We start from the raw sequence: 19251 nt of genomic DNA on the forward strand, positions 1-19251 counted from the left end.
AAGGAAGCCTTCTTGGAGGAAATAGATCCTAATATTTTAAGTAAAAGATAATGATATTTTAACGATACACTAAACCTACCCTACTTCTAACTTTACTTATACTAGGAGAGAACATTTCAATATTAACTATTTACACTATATACACATGGTCACAGAAACAAACTCCTCATTATTTGTTCATCGGAAATGAGACTTTGCTGGCGCAGACGATCCTGAACAGCTTGCACACTTTCGCAAACTGTGGGACATCCTGTTTCCTCGTGAAGCGCTCTGGTAGAGTGCCTAAAGGGTAGACCCATGATCATTTTCAGCACCTTGTTCTGTGCTCTTTGTATAGCCTGCATGTTTGTGGCAGAACATCTGCTCCAAACATTGCATCCATACATTATTGCAGGTGAAATAATCTGCCGGAAAACCGTTAACCTGTTCTCCAATGATAGTCTCGATTGCCTTTTTATGAGAGGATAGAGTTTTTTAATCAATGCTACAACCTTCATTTTGACGTGCTGAACATGGTCTTTAAAGTTTAGTCGTTGATCAAAATAAACATCCAGGTACCGTGCTTTGGTGTCAAAACCTCTTTGCAATCCACTGCGTAAGTGGCACAGCACTCGACCAGAGTGGATTATGGCTGTATCATCCGCATATAATGCAAGGCATGTTCCCCTATCGAGCTGAGGAACGTCGGCAGTAAAACAGTTATATAAGAGGGGGCAAAGGACGCTCCCCTGAGGTACTCCAGCGCAATTTACAAAAGGATCGGAATGTACAGACCCAATGTAAACTGCCGACGTACGAGAGCTAAGGTAGCTTTGGACAATCCTCACCAAATATGTAGGAAAGCCCTGAAGCATTAGCTTATGCAGCAGTCCATCGTGCCAAACGCCGTCAAACGCCTTCTCGATATCGAGAAAAGTCATAGCAGTGGATTTGCCACAGCGTTTGGTTTTGTCGACAACATTCAAGACACGCTGGAGCTGCTGCATCGCCGAGTGCCGTCTTCGAAACCCGAATTGAACCTCGGTGATGTTGTGGCTGGATTCGCAATCTGGTTTCCACGAACCTAGCTAGCCTCCTAAAACCGCAGTAATACGCTCTATTACCTGTTCTTTGGTACAGTCGCCGCACCGAGTTTTTCAACGCTATGTAACGTTTCGTTTCCGCATCCAACTCTTGCACCTTAGCGCGGACCTAAACAGTTGGAACCGAACGCACTTCGGCTTCTTTCAACATACTTACAAAGCTGGTAAGTACCGCGTCGATGTCGTCAACCGTCTCGAGAAGAGGATTGCCATCCACATGCTCTTCCATGTAGCGTTGGAAGCAAGGCCAGTTTGCCTCACAATAATTGCGCCGCTGCCTTATGGCTTGCATCCCCGAAACATTGATGTTCATTGTAACCGGCAAATGGTCCGATGTTAAGGCCGTGACCGAATCAGGAACGTCGACACAGTCCGCCATGTTGGTGAGGAAGATGTCCAGCGTTGAGTTGTACCGGCCGTTCTGGAACGTGGGCTGGAACGGATAGATCACCTCGTAAAGGCCAGCTTGTGCATCCTCCCAGAGCGTGGTACCGTTTTTATTGGCACGTGTGTTGCCCCACTGCTGATGGCGAGCGTTCAGATCCCCGGCGATGATATATTTCCCGGATGTGCGAGTGAGGGTGCGGAAATCTCTTTTCAGCATATTGGTGGAGCCATCTGCATCACGACTTTGTATCGAGCAATAGGCGGCGATGAATCTAAAGTGTCCCTGGGTTGACTGGACTTCTATGCCTACCGCTTCAATAACATGGGTGCCAGGAAGGGGAAGTATGCGGAACACTAAAGAGCGATGGACAGCAATCAGTACTTCCCCTTTTGGATGGTCTTGTCTATCTAAGCGTATGATGGTATGCTCAGGAAGATAGAAAGACTTCTCTGGACTCAGGTGCGTCTCCGTTAAGGCGAGCAGGTCAATTTTCTCGTTCTTGAGAATTATTCCAATCTTGAGAATTATTAGTTCCAATCTTTTGGGCAAGACGGAACGAGCATTCCACGTAGCGCATTTAAGCATCGCAATGCATAGTGGTGATGAATTCGACCATTTTTGTTAACACTTGGTCTTTCGGGCATATCTTTACTATGCGCTTATATTCCATCCAGAGATGAACAATGTCGTGGAATTGAGCTCTTTCATCTGCTTCTTCTTTTTCCGTCAGACTGGCTCGCAATTTATCAAGTTTATCTTGAGCTGGCTGGTGGTATCGTTTTGACGCTGCTTGCACATTAACAGTAGCGGGGACTTTTATGGCGGTCTTATGCTTCCCACTTAGGATCAACTCACCCTGAGCAGATGTGTTCAAGATGGTATCATGTGAGGCTGACGATTGAACTTCATGCTGCTGTTGCTGCTGGTGCTGTCGCTGCGGTCGCTGCTGCTGCTGCTGTTGTCGCTGCTGCTGTTGTTGCTGCTGCTGCTGCTGCTGTTGCTGCTCCTGCTGCTGGTGCTGATGCTGCTGCTGCTGAACCGTCTGCTGCTGCTGCTGGTGCTGAATCGTCTGATGTTGCTGTTGCACATGATGCTGCCGACTTGGATATCCTGGACAGGAGCACAGATGTTGAGTGCCATGTCCAATCCAAGGTAAAGGTTGGCTCCAAGCAGATGTTTTAGGCTGTGGTGCAGCTATCCAGCGTTTTGGTGTTGGTGTGGAGGCTTTGGACATGCTGTGCTTTTTGGCATAGGCAAGCCTTGCCGGACAGTTCTTATTGTGGGGGCTATGGTTCCCCTTACAATTGGCACATCGACGCTGATCCTCCAACTCAACTGCATACTGAGTGGTCTTGTGGTTACCTCCACATTTCGCGCATCTGGTAGTCATTGCACAATTGTTGGCAGCATGTCCAAAGTGCAGGCATTTCTCACATTGCAACACATCGCTACGCCTTGGTTGATATCTCTCCCACTTCACGCTGGTGAAGTTTAGATGGGAGATTTTCTGCAGTTCCACCAGGGAGGTGATGTCTTTCGGGAAGGATACTATGAACATTTTGGAAGTCAATGCTCGGTTCTCTCCCGTCCTCATTTCACGCACTAGCGTTGGTTGTAGATTGAACGCTTTCAGCATTTCTACTACATGATCTGCAGATCCAAAGCGCAGACCTTTCAGGACTACCTGATACGGTTTGTCCGACTTGAAATCGTGAGAGTAGAACTCACGCTTGTATCCACAAATCATGGATTTAACCGCTTCATGATCGGAGCGAGAGCCACAGACGACGCGACAGAAGTTGCCTGCAGTAAAGGTGAAGGAGGCTTTTATCTCTCCTTTTATCGTTGCATTGCAGAGGGATAGATATTCCTCTTCAGATAGTCCCTGAACCATAATAGGAGGGATTTTTTCCTTCAGCGCGGGAGAGAAACTCTCTGCAGAGATTTCTTCATTGTCATCAATGATGATGTTCATTGCTACTTCATCAGCAGAGGCGGGCGTCACTTGAATCTCAGCCTTTTTCATGGCTGCCATAGTAGCAGCAACATTGCGTGACGCGACACGCTTGCGACCATTTCCCATGGTCTCTTTTTCTTCTTCTCCCAAGGCTTTGGGATAATCCGCTCTCTTTCTTTTCCCGGCTTTAAGCTGGCCAGCTTGCGAACCTACCGTCCGCCAAGCCGCCATATAGTTGGTGATACTACACTACAACTTTGAAACCGTCTAACGTAAGAGCACATACACTGTGCCACTAATCACTCTCGCTACTCTCTCACGGTAATAAGCAAATGTCTCTTACTGTCAGCAGATACGCGAGCGTGTTGCTTCGGCAACGGACATAACGAGACTAATCAATTTTATTCTCTTTTTTTTTTTAAGTACAATAATGGTTTATATTTGCTTACAAATACTATAGTTTTACATGCTTGGTTTATCGTATTAAACCTTTCTTGATTTCCTGCCTGGATAGGTGTTTAAGCAAGGTTTGTTATTTGCTAACGTTTTGGTAGAGGGAGTCGCTTGGTTCGACTACATAAATAGAGTTATTTTACTCTGTTAGGTTGAAGCGCTTTACTTCTGTAGGAGGATTTCCTGGCTTAACTTACATACTAGATAACGGCTTAAACTAACTTAAAACTTTATAACAGACGTAAAACACAAAAAACATACTCACTTGGACAAACAGACACGAACACTGAACACTTAGAAACATAAGACTGAAAAACACAGGATAAACATCACGAACAAATAATATAGCATCACAAACACAGAAGACACAGCACAAGGGATAGGAAACATAATTTGCATGGAACGTGAAGACAAGCACAACACATTGGACGCACAATACACTGGACAAACATTGTACATGCAAAACTGGTATGGCGCTCATACGAATAGATTTCGTATGATCGTGTGGCTGGATGTTAGGCACTTTTCCCTAAGTCTGAGAGCAGTCAGCCTAACCATTTCACCCATCATAGGGATACCTGTGGTATCGTGGATGCTCCTCGTAGGCGTACGCATGGGCACGTCCAGGATCATCTTAAGGAACCTATTTTGGATCCCCTGTACCGTCAGCATGTCACCCGCGGAGCAGCGTCCCCAAGCAACACAGCCGTACACCAGCGCAGGCAACACTACCATCCCGTACACAATCAGTTTATTCGCTAGGGATAAACTTGACCTCCTCTTTAACAGAGGGTATAGCTTGGACAAGTAACCACATACTTTAGTCCTCAGGTGTTGAATATGGGGTCTGAAGGTCAGCTTGCTATCAAACTCAACCCCCAAATACCTCACGTGGTCTGACCAAGGGATGGTGGTGTTGATCATCCTAACACCTCCGACCTTGCGCTCGATTGTGGTCGAACGCATGCCAGATTTGTAGGGAAAGACGATCGCCTTGGTCTTGGTGTTGTTCACCACAATCTTCCACTCGGTGAGGTATTGCGAGTAAGCATCCAGCCCCCGCTGAGACTGGGCAAGGTGCGATTTGAGTACAGGATAGCAGTATCATCAGCGTATAGTGCTAGCTGTGTGTTCCAGGCCAGAGAAGGGACGTCTGCCGTGAAGCAGTTGTACAGGAGGGGTCCAAGTACACTCCCTTGTGGCACGCCGGCACTGTTCGAAAAAGGCTCAGATCGAACCGAACCCATCTGAACGACCGACGTGCGCTGATCAAGATAGCTCTGAATTATCTTAACCAGATAAACAGGGAGGCCTTGGACTCGGAGCTTATGCAGCAGCCCATCATGCCAGACATTGTCAAATGCCTTCTCGATGTCGAGGAGAGCCATGACGGTGGTTTTACCCAGCCGTTTGGCGGCATCAACAATGCCCAGGACACGTTGAAGTTGACGGGCTGCAGAATACTCCCTCCTGAAACCGAACTGCACCTCCGCAAGGCTGTTACTGACAGCACAGTGGGCCTCCACTCGTGTGTGGATGATCCGCTCAAAGAGCTTGCTCAGCACGCTCAACAGAGAGATTGGACGGTAGCTCGTAGCCAAGCATGGATCCTTCCCTGGCTTCCTAATCGGCACAATCTTCGCACACTTCCACTGTTGGGGAAAGTATCCCAACTCCAAGCATCTGTTGAATACGGCCGTCAACAGGGCAACCGTACGACGACCGACGTGTTTCAACATTACGTTGAACACATTGTCCAGACCAGGACTCTTGTACGAAACGCTGTACTTAATGAGCCTGCGGACTTCGTCTGCTGAAACCCGTGACACTTCAATCGGATCAACTGCTATTGAAGCCAGTTCCCTGATACTGTCCACAACAGTGGACTCCCATGGACTAGCGATTGATTCACTAATCCTGTGAGAGTGGGCAAAATGTTGTGCCAATTTTTCGGCCTTCTCATCTGGAGCAAAAGCAATGTGATCACCACACTGGAGCGGAGGGATCGGCCTAGGCTTCTCCATAAGCACCCTAGTCATGCGCCAAAACGGTCTGGAGCATTTGGGGAAAGTGCTGACATACTCTTCAAAACGTCGGTTGCGAAGTGCCACCAGTTTTGCATGTACCAGCTTGGCTACCTGCCTGAACAAGGAGTAAAATGCCCTATCTCCTGTACGTTGGAACTGGCGTCGTAAAGCGTTCTTTTGCCCTATTAAGCGCTTCGTTTCCGGGTCTAGTTGGACCACTGTATCCCTGATTTGGACCGTAGGAACCGAGCGCGTCTCGGCTTCCTGCATGGTACTTACCAATCTGGTGAGGGCTGAATCGATGTCGCCAGTGGTATCAAGAGGGATATTCTCATCGATAGCCTCTTCCAGATGATACCTGAAGCTAAGCCAATCGGCTTCACGGTAGTTCCTCCGCTGTCCTGACATGCGTCCCAGTCTCGCTGATGCTCATGACCACCGGGAGATGGTCAGATGACAGCTTGACGGTCGTGACCGGAACGTCCATACGGTCCGGAATGTTGGTCAGGAACAGGTCCAACGTTGAGCAGGAGCGACTCGTTTGGTACGTGGGGATGAATGGGTACAACACTGAGTAGGAACCCGCAAGCGAATCCCTCCACAGTGTGTCACCATTCCTGTTGGCACGATCATTTCCCCACTGCTAATGCCGTGCGTTCAGGTCGCCAGCTACCACGAAACGACTGGATGTTCGGGTGAGAGTTCGCAAGTCTCGTTTTAGCAGGTCGATCGAGCCATCGGTTTCCCGAGGTTGGATTGGGCAGTAGGCGGCATAGAAGTGGAAGTTACCCTGTATCGTGGGCACTTCGATTCCAACCGCTTCGATCAGCCGCAACTCAGGAAGGGGAAGAACTCGATGAGACAGCGTCCTTCGGATGGCAATGGCAACTCCACCTTTGGGCATCCCCTGTCGGTCCAGCCGGATGATGTTGTGTTCCGGAAGGCTGAACGATTTTTCAGGCTTGAGATGCGTCTCCGTCAGAGCAATGATGTCGATTTGCTCTGTGTGGAGAAAATCGATCAGCTCCAGCTTCTTCGGAAGAACGGAGCATGCGTTCCAGTTGGCGCACTTAGGCATCGCAACTGATGATGAAATCGACCATTTTCGTGAGAATTTGGTCTTTTGGGCAATGCTTAACGATGCGCTTATACTCCAACCAAAGACGAACTATGGTGGAGAACAGTTCCTTTTCTTCCAGAACATCTTCCTGTGAGAGCCGGGAACGCAGTTCGTTCAGTTTGTCCTGCGCAGGCTGACGATGGACACTCTTTGGCGATGCACCAGGGGAAGGAACATCCGAAGCAGCTTGTCCGGGTGCTCTTTTGTCCTGAAGGAGATTTTCCTGTTGCCCATCGATTGGTGTGCATGGTTCATGCTGCTGCTGGCGGTGTTGCTGCTGCTGTTGATGATGCTGCTGCTGCTGCTGCTGGTACTGCTGATGTTGATGTTGCTGCTGCTTCTGCAGTTTTTGCAGCTGATGTTGTTGCAGCACGGTCGAAAGTTTCGGCAACTGCTTTTGGCTACTAGGGCAGCCATGACACGTACAAACATGCGTCTGAGAAGGCGTTCTGCCCACTCGTCATACAAGTGCTCGAATCCTCATGCAACGTCCTAATTTTGTGTCACAAGCCCGCCGGCCATACAAAATTGAGGACGTTTTTATATGGGCTGAGGACATTATGAGGACGTTCGGATTCGGGCTTATGGGGTGGTGTGCGTGAGCGTTTGTGGCTCAAATGTATGAGTGTATTGGTGAGACCGTATAATGTGTATGTGTTAGTGAACACTCTCGATACGCGTTATGAATGTCGTTGTGATATTGTTTTGCTTTCGCATACATTTATTCCTCTGTCAAAATTCAAATTCGAAGAATGGTGAACATTTCATTTTGCTTTAGTTCTGGTTCAGGATAGTCTTGTGACGAGTGTTCCGATAATTTTCGCAAAAAGGCAAGAAAAAACTGTTTTAAATAACACAGTGGAAAGTTAAAATGTCCCTAACTACGCTCTTTTAAATTTTAGATGGATTCCAAGCAAAATTCCGACTGCAACAACAATGTGCCGGTATCATCATCCGCGACGGGTTCGGCGCAGGAATTTCAATCCATGCGCCGAATGCTTGCGAACGTCCAGGTCCGGCAGGACATAATTCGGCCCAGGAAATTCGGCAGCTCAGTGGCAGAGTAGAATATATAGCCGGATTGGTGGAAGAATTTATGGGCAAGAAGCAACCACTAGCTAACACTAGCCAGCCTAACAAACCGGGACGATTCCGCTCTGTGGATAGTGTAGAAGATCTTCTTTTCCTGGAAGCTAAGCTGGAAGATGTACAAGAAAGAGAAGAGTTCATAAAGTGGGTAAAAATGAATATAGCAACAGACACTAACGAAAAACAGCGTGCTAGTGACACATTAAATTTGATTTTAGACCCTAATCTTTTATTGAAGTTTTCTTGGACAGGAAGGGGGAAAACGGAAAAAAACCGTTTTGCGAATTAAAAAATATTTTGTTAGTTATTAAGGAATTAGGTGGTAATTGTACAGATACACAGGTAAAGGAATGGATAAAGTTAAAATTAAATCATAGTGATAATGTTGATAGAAATAAGTTTGTAAATAAGTCTAGTTGCCATGAGCGTAGGTCCCGTAGTAGTTAGGTAAGATAAGAATTAAGATTTAATTTTGTTGATGTTAATTTGATGTTTATTATTAGATTAAGTCATTTTTAAGTTTTTGTTTAATTAGTAAGCCTAGCACAATATCCGTTCATAATAAATTAAAAACAACAGAATTATTTCTAAATTACGTGTTTGTTGGTCCAACTAAATATCACCATCCCGTTAATAAATAAATAGATGTTACATACTCACTTCTAAGTTACAAATCCATCCATTTGCTTAAACATGCAAATAATTCTGGTTGCCTTAAGCGTCCATCCCGTCCATTTCGTATTCTGTAAATAATGTGAATTATATAGTTTAATTGATGTGGTAGGATTAGCTACAATTTACAATCTATTTTAATATTTCAATTCTTACTTTGTTGATGATAACTCAAATGTATATTCTCCTGAAAGGTTATTCGAGTGTCCATAAAAACGAGCGATGTGTTAGGCGCATTCGTTCTTAAAGTTTCACAGCACTGCTCCTGTAAATGGTAAGGCAGAATTAGGTAGAATCTTGCTATAATTATGTAATATTTAATATAACTGATTTTTTTACTAGGAGGGATATCTTCATAATACAACCTGGATCAACCAACCATCCACGAGAAATGTGGGATTCATCGATCACAATCACTCGATACAAGAGTTACAATCGATGTCTTGCCCAGTAAACCCCTCCTCGAGTTGACTTAATCCAGGCTTGCCAGCACGCATTGCCATCGCAGTGAGCCCAAGAAATGATAGTTGAGTGCATTTAATGTAAAAAAAGAAGAAAAAAAGGAAAAAGAAAGTATGTAGTGGGGTTTGAGATGGTAGTTATAGTTGGTAGGATTTTTGGGTATACCTTTGTTTGCCGCTTGTGATGGTTTGTGTCCACATGTGCTCCAAACGCAAGAAACTCGATGGGTGCATGGAAGTATAGTTAAAAGAGAAAAGGACGTATTTAGTAAGTGATGTTAATGCTTTGCCCAAAAACTCCCGAAGAATGAGCCAACAAAACCCAGAAAACGCAAAATTCAAACGATAGCTTCCGCAACACGGTGCCGTAAGCTACGCTTATCACACAATAAGTTTTCAGTTAGCTGATGAATGATTAGAAACGTCTTAGCCCTAACCAAACAAAAACAGCAACGTTCTAATGTTTTGCATAGTCTAAAAAACCAATAATCAGATGCACAAGTAGCATGGAAGGGGAAAAAGACACTTAACTGAAACTCGATTTGTAGGAAACAGTACATTAATTTTCATCGCATCTAACCATTTCTTTGATTGTGAAAGAATGCTTAATAATCGTCTGTTACATAAAATGCAATTGCAATGTGGATAATTATTGAATCATGGCTAGAAGTTTAAATTTAAAATATTCCAGATTATTCTTTTTGCATCCTATTAGTATAGCTGGTTACGGTGGCGCTGGTCTTTAATACGATGACAGGAACGGTTACGAATTTTGTACAGATCGTTCCCCGTTCGTTGGAACGCCGAGTATCTTGCTGTGGTTAGGTAACGTAACGGCAGGCAGAAGCGTATCGGCCGTGACCTGGAGACCATATGCATTCATCGATCGGCTTCTCACACTATCATTTGCATGATAGGTGAGAGCCTTTGTTCGATATATCATGTGCACTTGCCAATAGACATCTTACACTATCATCCAGATGATGAGAGGTAAGAGCTGGCACCATTCCATCCAGTTCTCCAGGCCACGGCTAATGCGTGTGCAAGAAGGTGCAAATATAATAATGCGCAAATGTATCAGAAGACTATATTTTTTTCCTTGGCACTACAACCTCGAGAGGCCATTTCTGGCATTCTGTGACTTGATTTTACCCTTAGTAAAGTAGTCAGCCTTACGCACGGGGAGGCCGTCTGCATGGGATTTGAACCCTTGTCCTGCCGTGTGAACACCGGCGCCGTTATCGCCTAGGCCACTGGACCGCCCCATTTACAAGACTATTTTACTTTCCAAGAAATTCAATCACATGGTTAGATACAATGATAATTAGTGCACTATTTTCTACAAAACGAGCTACAACTGAGTTTAAGTTTTCCGCTGTATGCAACATAGGCAACTGGTTGTTGATATTTTAAACTACAGGAGAAGGTTGCAGTTTTTGTTGGGTTAGGGTTAAAAAGTTTCTCATAATTCATCAGCCAACTGATGACTTATTCAGTGATTTGTGTAGCGTACGGTACTGGGTTGCATATTGCTGTCATTTGAATATTGTTGCTACCGAGTCATATTAGTCGTTATGGATTGAAATGCTAGAAAATCGTGCTATTAGTTGATAATGTGCTTACCTTTTTCCGTGATAGAAAACCGTCCTGATTGAGCTCGTGTGTTTCCAGAGGATCGATGAAAGACGTGGTATACATGGAAACATAATTAAATTGGATACACAATACGTGGTTAGTTAGTTGCTACTGTACAATATGAAATCGATGGTATGCTTACCCTTTTGTTCGACATCGGTAAAATAACTTAAACAAATTTCGTCCCAGTTCCCCCATTTTCCGGTGTGGGCCCCCGGAAAAAAAGGTTATGGTTGTCGCGATCCATCATACAGGGAGAAAGAAAAAAAAAGAAACTAAAATTGTGGAAGCAGTTCGATTTCTGAGTTTTGCTTTTAAGTTACCTGTGCTGTTAAATTTGTATTTATTAAAACATTATGATGAAACTGATTCCCTCGACTTGCCGATCCGATGTCCGATGTTGAGTGAGACACAAACAATTTTCCGTCTGCCGGTGTTCGATACACATCTCCTCCTAGCAGTAGGAAAACGATGAGCAATGTGTAAAGCAGACTGGGTGAAAACGTATTCCTGGATTGCACCTGTTGAAATTGGAGCAAAGTATATGGGTTAAATAAAACGTAATTACAAGCACATTATACAAGCTTCAGAACCGATGCCTTACTCATTTTTTACTTTTTTTCCTTTCTGAAAAGGATGTGTTCCCTGGCGATTCGTAAGGGCATTATTCCATGTCGTCAACGTCTGTTGCTAATTGAAAAATGGTGCTCATTTCAACTTAGTTGGATTGTTGATCCTCATGCATCTCTACTGTCTTCCAACTGTGTACTAGGTTTTAATGACTATAATAATTTTACTGCCACCAATTCGCCACCACCATTAATATGTTATCAATTATTATTAAAACTGTGTAACAAAGGAATAAATAATATAAGTGGGGGTGTATCGTCTACAAATTCATCTACATTGAAATAAACTAGAGGACGAGGAGGTAAATTAACGGCTACTAATTTACATTTTATAGATTCAATGGTCAAGGTGACTGGTAATGATGGAAGAAAAGAATTTAGTTTGTAAATACCAATTTCACTAGATTTTAATTCAATACGCGAAACATCGTCTTCAATATTAACGTGAAAATAATCTACGTTATTTTCGTATTGAATGCCATGTATAATAAAAATATTTTGGGAGGAGATTTCCACCCTTACAAATTTAACTATTGAGTTAGATGTTGTTAATAACCACTGATCTTTAAACACAGGTTTTAAAACAAAACTGGCAGTAATATGCAACCCACAGCCATCCGAAGTTACACATGGATACACGTTTTTGTTTGAACTAGAGATTACATTCATCGAGGCAAACAGTTTGGATCTACCAGCTACTTGTTCTAAGCATTTAGAACCTTTCCTCACGCACCTTTTAAGAAACTGTAGAAAGTTCTCGAAAGGATATGCCGAGAAGTTGTCCAATTCACCATGCACTTCAACGTCTTCATGAACGTGCAGAAGATTGTGTATGTTGCTGCTCATATGGGTGCGACCATAATGAATTGGGAAATCTAAAACAAATTTAAGAAGCATTCTACGTGCAAGAGAATGTAAGTGCGCATGGGTTGACGAAGAATAAATTGTAATACTACAAAAGTAGAGTAGATAATGATTATAGCCTACCTCATGCATGAAATCTTTATATATTACAGGGCTAACGTAGTGCAGAAAAGATCTAAACTCGGTTCCTTTCCAATACTGAATTGTTTCCAGCGATCGAAATGGTCGGTGTACTTCGGAAGGAAGCTTGGTTTTAACCAAAAAGTGAGAAATATTTTTTTTTGATCACTTGTCCACCGATCAAAGCTAACCATTTTATTATTCATAAATCCCTGCAGAAATTTACGACTACCACCCAAATCAAGAAGATGCAATCGATCAGCAACTGGAAAACTCTTGATCATATCTAAACCTTCAATGTCTTCTAAGGGGGTATGTATTGTCTTATGGTGTTCTTTATCCTCTCTTGCACGGAAACTAGTATCAGTACGCGGGGGTGCAGGTGAAGGATTAAAAATTACCTTACCTTCGGGTTGCACATGCACTCCAACGGTAGTGCACTTCGTGCAACCGTGTTTACCCGATAATCCCATAACACACTTAATAAAAGCCCGTGCTGGTGAATCAGCAATGAAGGCCTTAATACATACTGGAAGTACATGATCACCAAACTGTATGCCTGTTGACCGTAAATTGTTAATTTCGTCAACTATTGGACGCAGGAATTGCTCGAGACTACCGGGTTTGGTTTGGCCGCTAAATACACCCGCTACCATTACCGGACAATCGGATATCTCTTCTACCTTGAATAGAATTGGCCAAAACTGAGTGACACTACTTTTGAAGAGTGGAAGTCCATCAATCGATACTTGAAGGCTTAAATTCGTCACTTGTGGAGGGCTATTTAAAAAAATATTTCTAAGGGCAACCTCAATACCCGAATACCAAAAACGTCCACTTGCAACGGTTTGAATCTCATTGCTTACTCTGGGTATTTTGAGAAGCGAACGAGCGTCTTTCGGTAGATCAGGGTGTCCAAACTTTCTTAAAATCGCCAACAGCAAGTTGAGAAAACTTCGAGAAAGATGCCCTGCCACTGCCAAATATTTCAAAGCGTCTTTCAACGTTGAAAAATCGTTCAAGAAGCTATAAGCTTCCGTCCAAAAATCATCGCGAAGTTCAGCCGGTTCTTCTACTTCATCATAAATATCGTTAGTATTTACATCTATACTACTACCCACTATACCACCACCAACGCTATCTACTGATACAGTATTGGAATCATATAAAACATCTGTAAAGAAACATAAACGAAGCAAAATAAAAAATAAAATTAGACGTTTGAAGCTTGCTTACATCTGACTTGTTGCGAACGCGACCATTTGATACAAGTTTTCAATAAATTAGGCGGTTTGAGTTTTAACCTTTTAAACATGTGTAGCAGAGCAATCACATTATTAACGATACTCAGTAGAAGCAGAGAAATATGTAAATTCATTTGAAACTTAATTCTAGAATGTGACCATTTACTTAAACTGTAACTTGCCGCATATGCACGCTGTAGGGTTAAATAAACCAATTCCAGAAAGGCTTGCCACATGAATCCACCCGAAAGCGTAACCAACGGATGCATAGTTATTAGAGACAATCAATACGTTTTTAACTATTTAACAATTACCACGTAAAATAGGTGTTTTTACGGATCTTCACGTATCGTCATAACAGTAATAACAACCCGAATGGCCATACGAATGACCTCGCATATCGACTTTGCGAAGCGAATGCTACAACATTGACGCTAAAAACACAACGCGACTAAACGGATTAGAACCCGGTGGGTTCGCGATTCCCGGATGGTGACGGAAAATAACTAATTTGCCTCTCGCCAGGGTTTATCTGAATTAATTGATTCTCTTGCAATGGCAGGATTAAAGAACGAGGAAACTCATTATTCTATCTTTCACTCTCGTAACACCAAACAAAAGCTTCTGTTTAGCACGGAAGAAAACTATACGAAACAGTGTATAAACTAGCTAACATAAACGATAGTAGCTGAGAATAGTTTTTTCTACAAAAATAATTATCGTTTCCGAAATGGGGTTGAAAACGAGGCAACTTTCACTGCACTGCACTTTTTCCACCCACTACACTACACTTTGCTTCTGCTCAGCATCGACAAATTTCGGTCGAAAATGTAAACCAACGCATAAAAGAACAAACGCAGTTTGTAACCATTTCACAAGCTTTAAAAATGTGCAAGTAAACCTAGAAAACCTGTGTAACTTACCTAAATTCATGGGCTCCGATGCCGGCTCCGTAGCAAAGCCGGAAGCCCCCGATGCCGGTACCGAAACAGAGCTGGAAGCCTCCATTGCATCACGTTCTTCCCGCATAATTCGTTCCTCTTCTTCAAGGATGAGACGGCGCTTTCGATACAGGGACGATTTCGACGTCATGATGTTTTTTTCGGCTGGTAAATTCGCTTTTCTAAAAAGAAACAAAATATATGTTAGTTCAGTTTGCCTCATAGATTGTTTATGTACCGGCATCGTACCTGTCAAGTCTTCACCGTCGCACCAATACATACCAATATCGCACTTCACGTAGAATTGTCGTGTTTTTACACGGTCGAGCTGTAGCATACACAGGCATACACATCGACACAGGCTGTGGAAGAATTGACAGAGCAGCACAGACGATCATTGCCGTACCGGCAAAGAGGGATAGCAATATGGAATGTTGCACACGAGCACAAAATTGGGTACAAAGCTGAGGACCTTGTTCGGAAACTGCTCGACAGGACCAGTGGGTGGATTGGCCGACCCAGGGCAGCTCTTTTTCCCACGCTGAGGTCGACGGTAGCGGAGCGGGCACAAGAACCGGTTTTGGTGAAGTGATAGGCTTCGTTGTATTGCGCCGCTTCAGGAAGGCAATACGAGCGGGGCAGTGTTTGTTTTGAGGACTGTGGTTTTGCGAACAGTTCGCACAAATACGCTGGTCCTCTAGTTCGACAGCACACTGTCGTGTATGGTGTTTACCACCACACTTGGAGCACCGAGGAGACATGGCACAGTTCGTTGCACCGTGTCCGAACTGAAGCCAATTGGTACATTGGAGGACTTCACTGCGCCTGGGTTGGTATTTCTCCCATCTGACACTGGTGTAGTTGAGGTGAGTGATGGTGCGCACCTCTTCCAATGTAGTGGTTCCTTTGCGGAATGAAACTACAAAAAGCTTCGATGAGAGCCCACGCGACTCGCCGACGGTGATCTCTCGTACAAGAGTAGGGCTGAGTTTGTGCTCCTTCAGCAACTCAGTAACTGTTTCGGCAGAACCAAACCGAAGCCCTTTTAGTACCAGCTGGTACGGCTTATCACCTGGGAAATCGTGGGAGTAGAATTCCCGTTGGATGCTGGTGAGGATTTGCTTTACTGCATCGTAGTCTTTTCGCGTTTTGCACAAGATTCTGCAAAAATTTCCGGCCGCGAAACTGAAACTTGCGCTTAGTTCACCATTTTTAGTAGCCGAGCACAGTGAAGCGTACTCGACCTCGGTGAGATTCTGCACCATGATTGGTGGAATCTTTTCGCTCTTTAGAAAAGCGGTTTCAGGAACGGATGCCCCATTGGTGTTAATGGCCGTATCTCCTTCATCGGCGGCTGGTGTGATCACAACCACACTCTTCTTTTTAGCAGCCAAGGTAGCAGCTATGTTCCGTGTGAAGAGACGGTATCTCACTCACTAACACTCTGTCGAGTTTCTTTCGCTTGGATGCTGCAAGCCTGTCGACTTGCGTACGCACGGTACGCCAAGCCGACATTGTTATTGTCTTTACCGTTGCTTGATCCGGGGATCATGCAACCGGTTTTGAAGCGTCACTATCACTTTCACCTCTAGTAATGTAACGGTCACACGCACAGGCACACGTGATACTGCTATATTGCTCTAAGAGAGATTTTCAGCACTGCTCAGATTTAGGCGTCTAGTCACTTTGAAGGATAGCTAGGCAAAAAAAAAAAATCAATTTTATTCTCAAAAAATCCTGTCTTATATACTAAAATTCTGTGGGAAAAGAACATGAAACAGCATTACATCGATCTCCTTTATCCTAACTCGGTATGCTGATGCGTATGACCCCTGCCAGGCGTCGGCTAGTGTAGGAGGTCTGTAATGTTACAATATCTGGCAATTGTTACCCTATCGTTTTATGACCACGGGTAATGCATCGTGCATATGTGGTTCAAATGCGTATGCGTATTTTCATATTGCCTATTGCCTGCGCGTCGTTTATTCTATTCGTCAAATTGGTCTTTCCTTCACTGCCCTACGACCGTGCCTTGATCTTCACGTTGGTCGTTTTTTCGTGAAACTAATCGCGCAATGACAATGTATGCATTGTGTTCTAGTGTTAACCCTTTTCGGCCCATGTTCTTCACTTTCGTTTTTAATACATGGCTTGAGTTTATTTATAATTTTCATATGTCTGGATATTGTCTCCTTACTGATATTTCCAATAACGCACCATACTTTCGTTTTCCTCACGGTATGAGGCCTCTCTGTGACTTAAGGTTTTTTTTTCCTAAAATAATATTTTCCGGTGAGAGTTTATACTAAACGGAAGATATTTAGTTATTTAAAATTGTTCCTCTAACTCTTGCATGCCAGTCATTTTAGCTCAATTTGATTTTGTCGCGTTCGCAACAACCGGCTGAACTTCGCGATGATTTTTGGACGGAAGCTTATAGCTTCTTGAACGATTTTTCAACGTTGAAAGACGCTTTGAAATATTTGGCAGTGGCATCTTTCTCGAAGTTTTCTCAACTTGCTGTTGGCGATTTTAAGAAAGTTTGGACACCCTGATCTACCGAAAGACGCTCGTTCGCTTCTCAAAATACCCAGAGTAAGCAATGAGATTCAAACCGTAGCAAGTGGACGTTTTTGGTATTCGGGTATTGAGGTTGCCCTTAGAAATATTTTTTTAAATAGCCCTCCACAAGTGACGAATTTAAGCCTTCAAGTATCGATAAATGGACTTCCACTCTTCAAAAGTAGTGTCACTCAGTTTAGGCCAATTCTATTCAAGGTAGAAGAGATATCCGATTGTCCGGTAATGGTAGCGGGTATATTAAGCGGCCAAACCAAACCCGGTAGTCTCGAGCAATTCCTGCGTCCAATAGTTGACGAAATTAACAATTTACGTTCAACAGGCATACAGTTTGGTGAACATGCACTTCCAGTTGTATTAAGGCCTTCATTGCTGGTTCCCACGGGATTTTATTAAGTGTGTTATGGGATTATCGGGTAAAAACGGTTGCACGAAGTGCACTACCGTTGGAGTGCATGTACAACCCGAGGGTAAGGTAATTTTTAATCCTTCACCTACACCCCCGCGTACTGATACTAGTTTCCGTGCAAGAGAGGATAAAGAACACCATAAGACAATACATACCCCCTTAGAAGACATTGAAGGTTTAGATATGATCAAGAGCTTTCCAGTTGCTAATTGATTGCATCTTCTTGATTTGAGTGGTAGTCGTAAATTTCTCCAGGGATTTATGAATAATAAAATGGTTTGCTTTGAACGGTGGACAAGTGATCAAAAAAAAAAATCTCACTTTTTGGTTGAAACCAAGCTTCCTTCCGAAGTACACCGACCATTTACGAGGGCTGACAATAAAGTAAGGTCTCCAACGCTGCAACTTCGCCGGATCACGCGCTAGGCGAAATCTGGCAACACCGCCGTGTTCCTTGGCTCCCCCACTACCACCTTGCTGCTGGGTGAGGCTTCCAGGATCGCTCAGTCTTGGCTGAACAGCCGTCAACGATGGAGGTACCCCTCGCGTCAGCGTCCAAGTGCGAATTGCGTTCTGTAATGCGTTTTTTGAGTGCGAAGAAGGTGACACCTACTGAAATCCATCGTCAATTAGTTGAAGTTTACGGGGAAAAGTGTATGGACATAAAAAAACGTGCGTAAGTGGAGCCGCGAGTTCAATTCCGGGCGCACTAATGTTCACGACGAGGAGAGAAGTGGGCGACCGTCGGTCTCGGATGCGATTGTTCAAGCAGTGGAGGCAGAAATGCTCAAAATCCGCCGTGCGACAATTAGGGACTTGGAAGTGTGTAGCAGCGAAACAATCCGTCATATCCTTGTGAACAACTTGCAGTATCACAAAGTTTCTGCCCGATGGGTGCCTAACGCCCGGGATTGCTGAGCAAAGGAGTGAAATTTCACCACGACAACGCGCGCGGGTAACACAGCCAATGTTACCCTTGACCTGCTCAAGAAATTTGGCTGGGACATCATCGATCACCCTCCCTATAGTCCCGACGTGGCCCCAAGAGACTACCACATGTTCCCCGCTCTGAAAAAACATCTCGGAGGGAAGAAGTTTGAAAGTGACGCGGAGGTTCAGAAAGACGTCAACACCTGGCTGCGCGAGGCGGACGGAGAGTGGTATACTGCCGGCATAGACAAGTTCATCGTGCGGATGCGCAAGGTGTTACTTTATTGTCAGCCCTCGTAGATCGCTAGAAACACTTCAGTATTGGAAAGGAACCGAGTTTAGATCTTTTCTGCACTACGTTAGCCTTATAATATATAAAGATTTCATGCATCAGGTAGGCTATAATCATTATCTTCTCAACTTTTGTAGTATTACAATTTATTCTTCGTCAACCCATGCGCACTTACATTCTCTTGCATGTAGAATGCTTCTTAAATTGGTTTTAGATTTCCCAATTCATTATGGTCGCACCCATATGAGCAGCAATATACACAATCTTCTGCATGTTCATAAAGAAGTTGAAGTGCATGGTGTATTCGACTATTTCTCGGCATATCCTTTTACCGGCATATCCTCCAAAGAAAGGTTGT

The 19251-nt window shown here is 44.0% G+C and overlaps 1 protein-coding gene and 2 long non-coding RNA genes across 9 annotated transcripts; 1 reads left to right on the top strand and 2 right to left on the bottom strand.

The window, feature by feature from the left end:
• Nucleotides 1-7714: 7714 nt before the first annotated feature.
• Nucleotides 7715-10266, bottom strand: LOC118514416. 3 transcript variants are annotated; one of them, XR_004906616.1, is made up of 4 exons: nucleotides 9416-10266; nucleotides 8945-9270; nucleotides 8777-8859; nucleotides 7715-8225 (listed from the first exon to the last, which is right to left on the bottom strand). It is a non-coding gene; the product is annotated as an uncharacterized LOC118514416 (long non-coding RNA). The 3 variants fall into 3 exon arrangements; XR_004906617.1 differs by having other exon boundaries at nucleotides 8945-9053; nucleotides 9154-10266; XR_004906615.1 differs by having other exon boundaries at nucleotides 8945-10266.
• A 616-nt stretch (nucleotides 10267-10882) lies between these two features.
• LOC118514554 lies at nucleotides 10883-12808 on the top strand. 2 transcript variants are annotated; one of them, XR_004906667.1, is made up of 4 exons: nucleotides 10883-10980; nucleotides 11074-12427; nucleotides 12530-12641; nucleotides 12716-12808. It is a non-coding gene; the product is annotated as an uncharacterized LOC118514554 (long non-coding RNA). The 2 variants fall into 2 exon arrangements; XR_004906666.1 differs by lacking the exon at nucleotides 10883-10980 and having other exon boundaries at nucleotides 11357-11444; nucleotides 11520-12427.
• LOC118513632 lies at nucleotides 11219-15094 on the bottom strand. Of its 4 annotated transcripts, none has more exons than XM_036059716.1 (3): nucleotides 14965-15094; nucleotides 14665-14864; nucleotides 12384-13671 (listed from the first exon to the last, which is right to left on the bottom strand). In XM_036059716.1, exons 2-3 carry the CDS (start codon nucleotides 14831-14833, stop codon nucleotides 12524-12526), a joined length of 1317 nt encoding a protein of 438 aa, XP_035915609.1. In that variant the 5' UTR covers nucleotides 14834-14864; nucleotides 14965-15094; the 3' UTR covers nucleotides 12384-12523. The 4 variants fall into 4 exon arrangements, with proteins under 4 accessions (XP_035915620.1, XP_035915609.1, XP_035915601.1 ...); XM_036059708.1 differs by having other exon boundaries at nucleotides 14932-15094; XM_036059727.1 differs by lacking the exon at nucleotides 12384-13671 and adding an exon at nucleotides 11219-11405 and having other exon boundaries at nucleotides 14665-15094.
• Nucleotides 15095-19251: the final 4157 nt, after the last annotated feature.

This window comes from Anopheles stephensi, chromosome X (assembly GCF_013141755.1).
Source record: "Anopheles stephensi strain Indian chromosome X, UCI_ANSTEP_V1.0, whole genome shotgun sequence".
NCBI lineage: Eukaryota > Metazoa > Arthropoda > Insecta > Diptera > Culicidae > Anopheles > Anopheles stephensi.

Bases quoted from the DNA above. Each gene is read 5' to 3' on its own strand.
- LOC118513632 (XM_036059700.1), bottom strand. From the start codon at position 15,019: ATGCTACAGCTCGACCGTGTAAAAACACGACAATTCTACGTGAAGTGC. The intron at 13,672-14,664 runs GTAAGTTACACA...GTTTCTTTACAG, and splicing joins ATCGGAGCCCATGAATTTAG to ATGTTTTATATGATTCCAAT.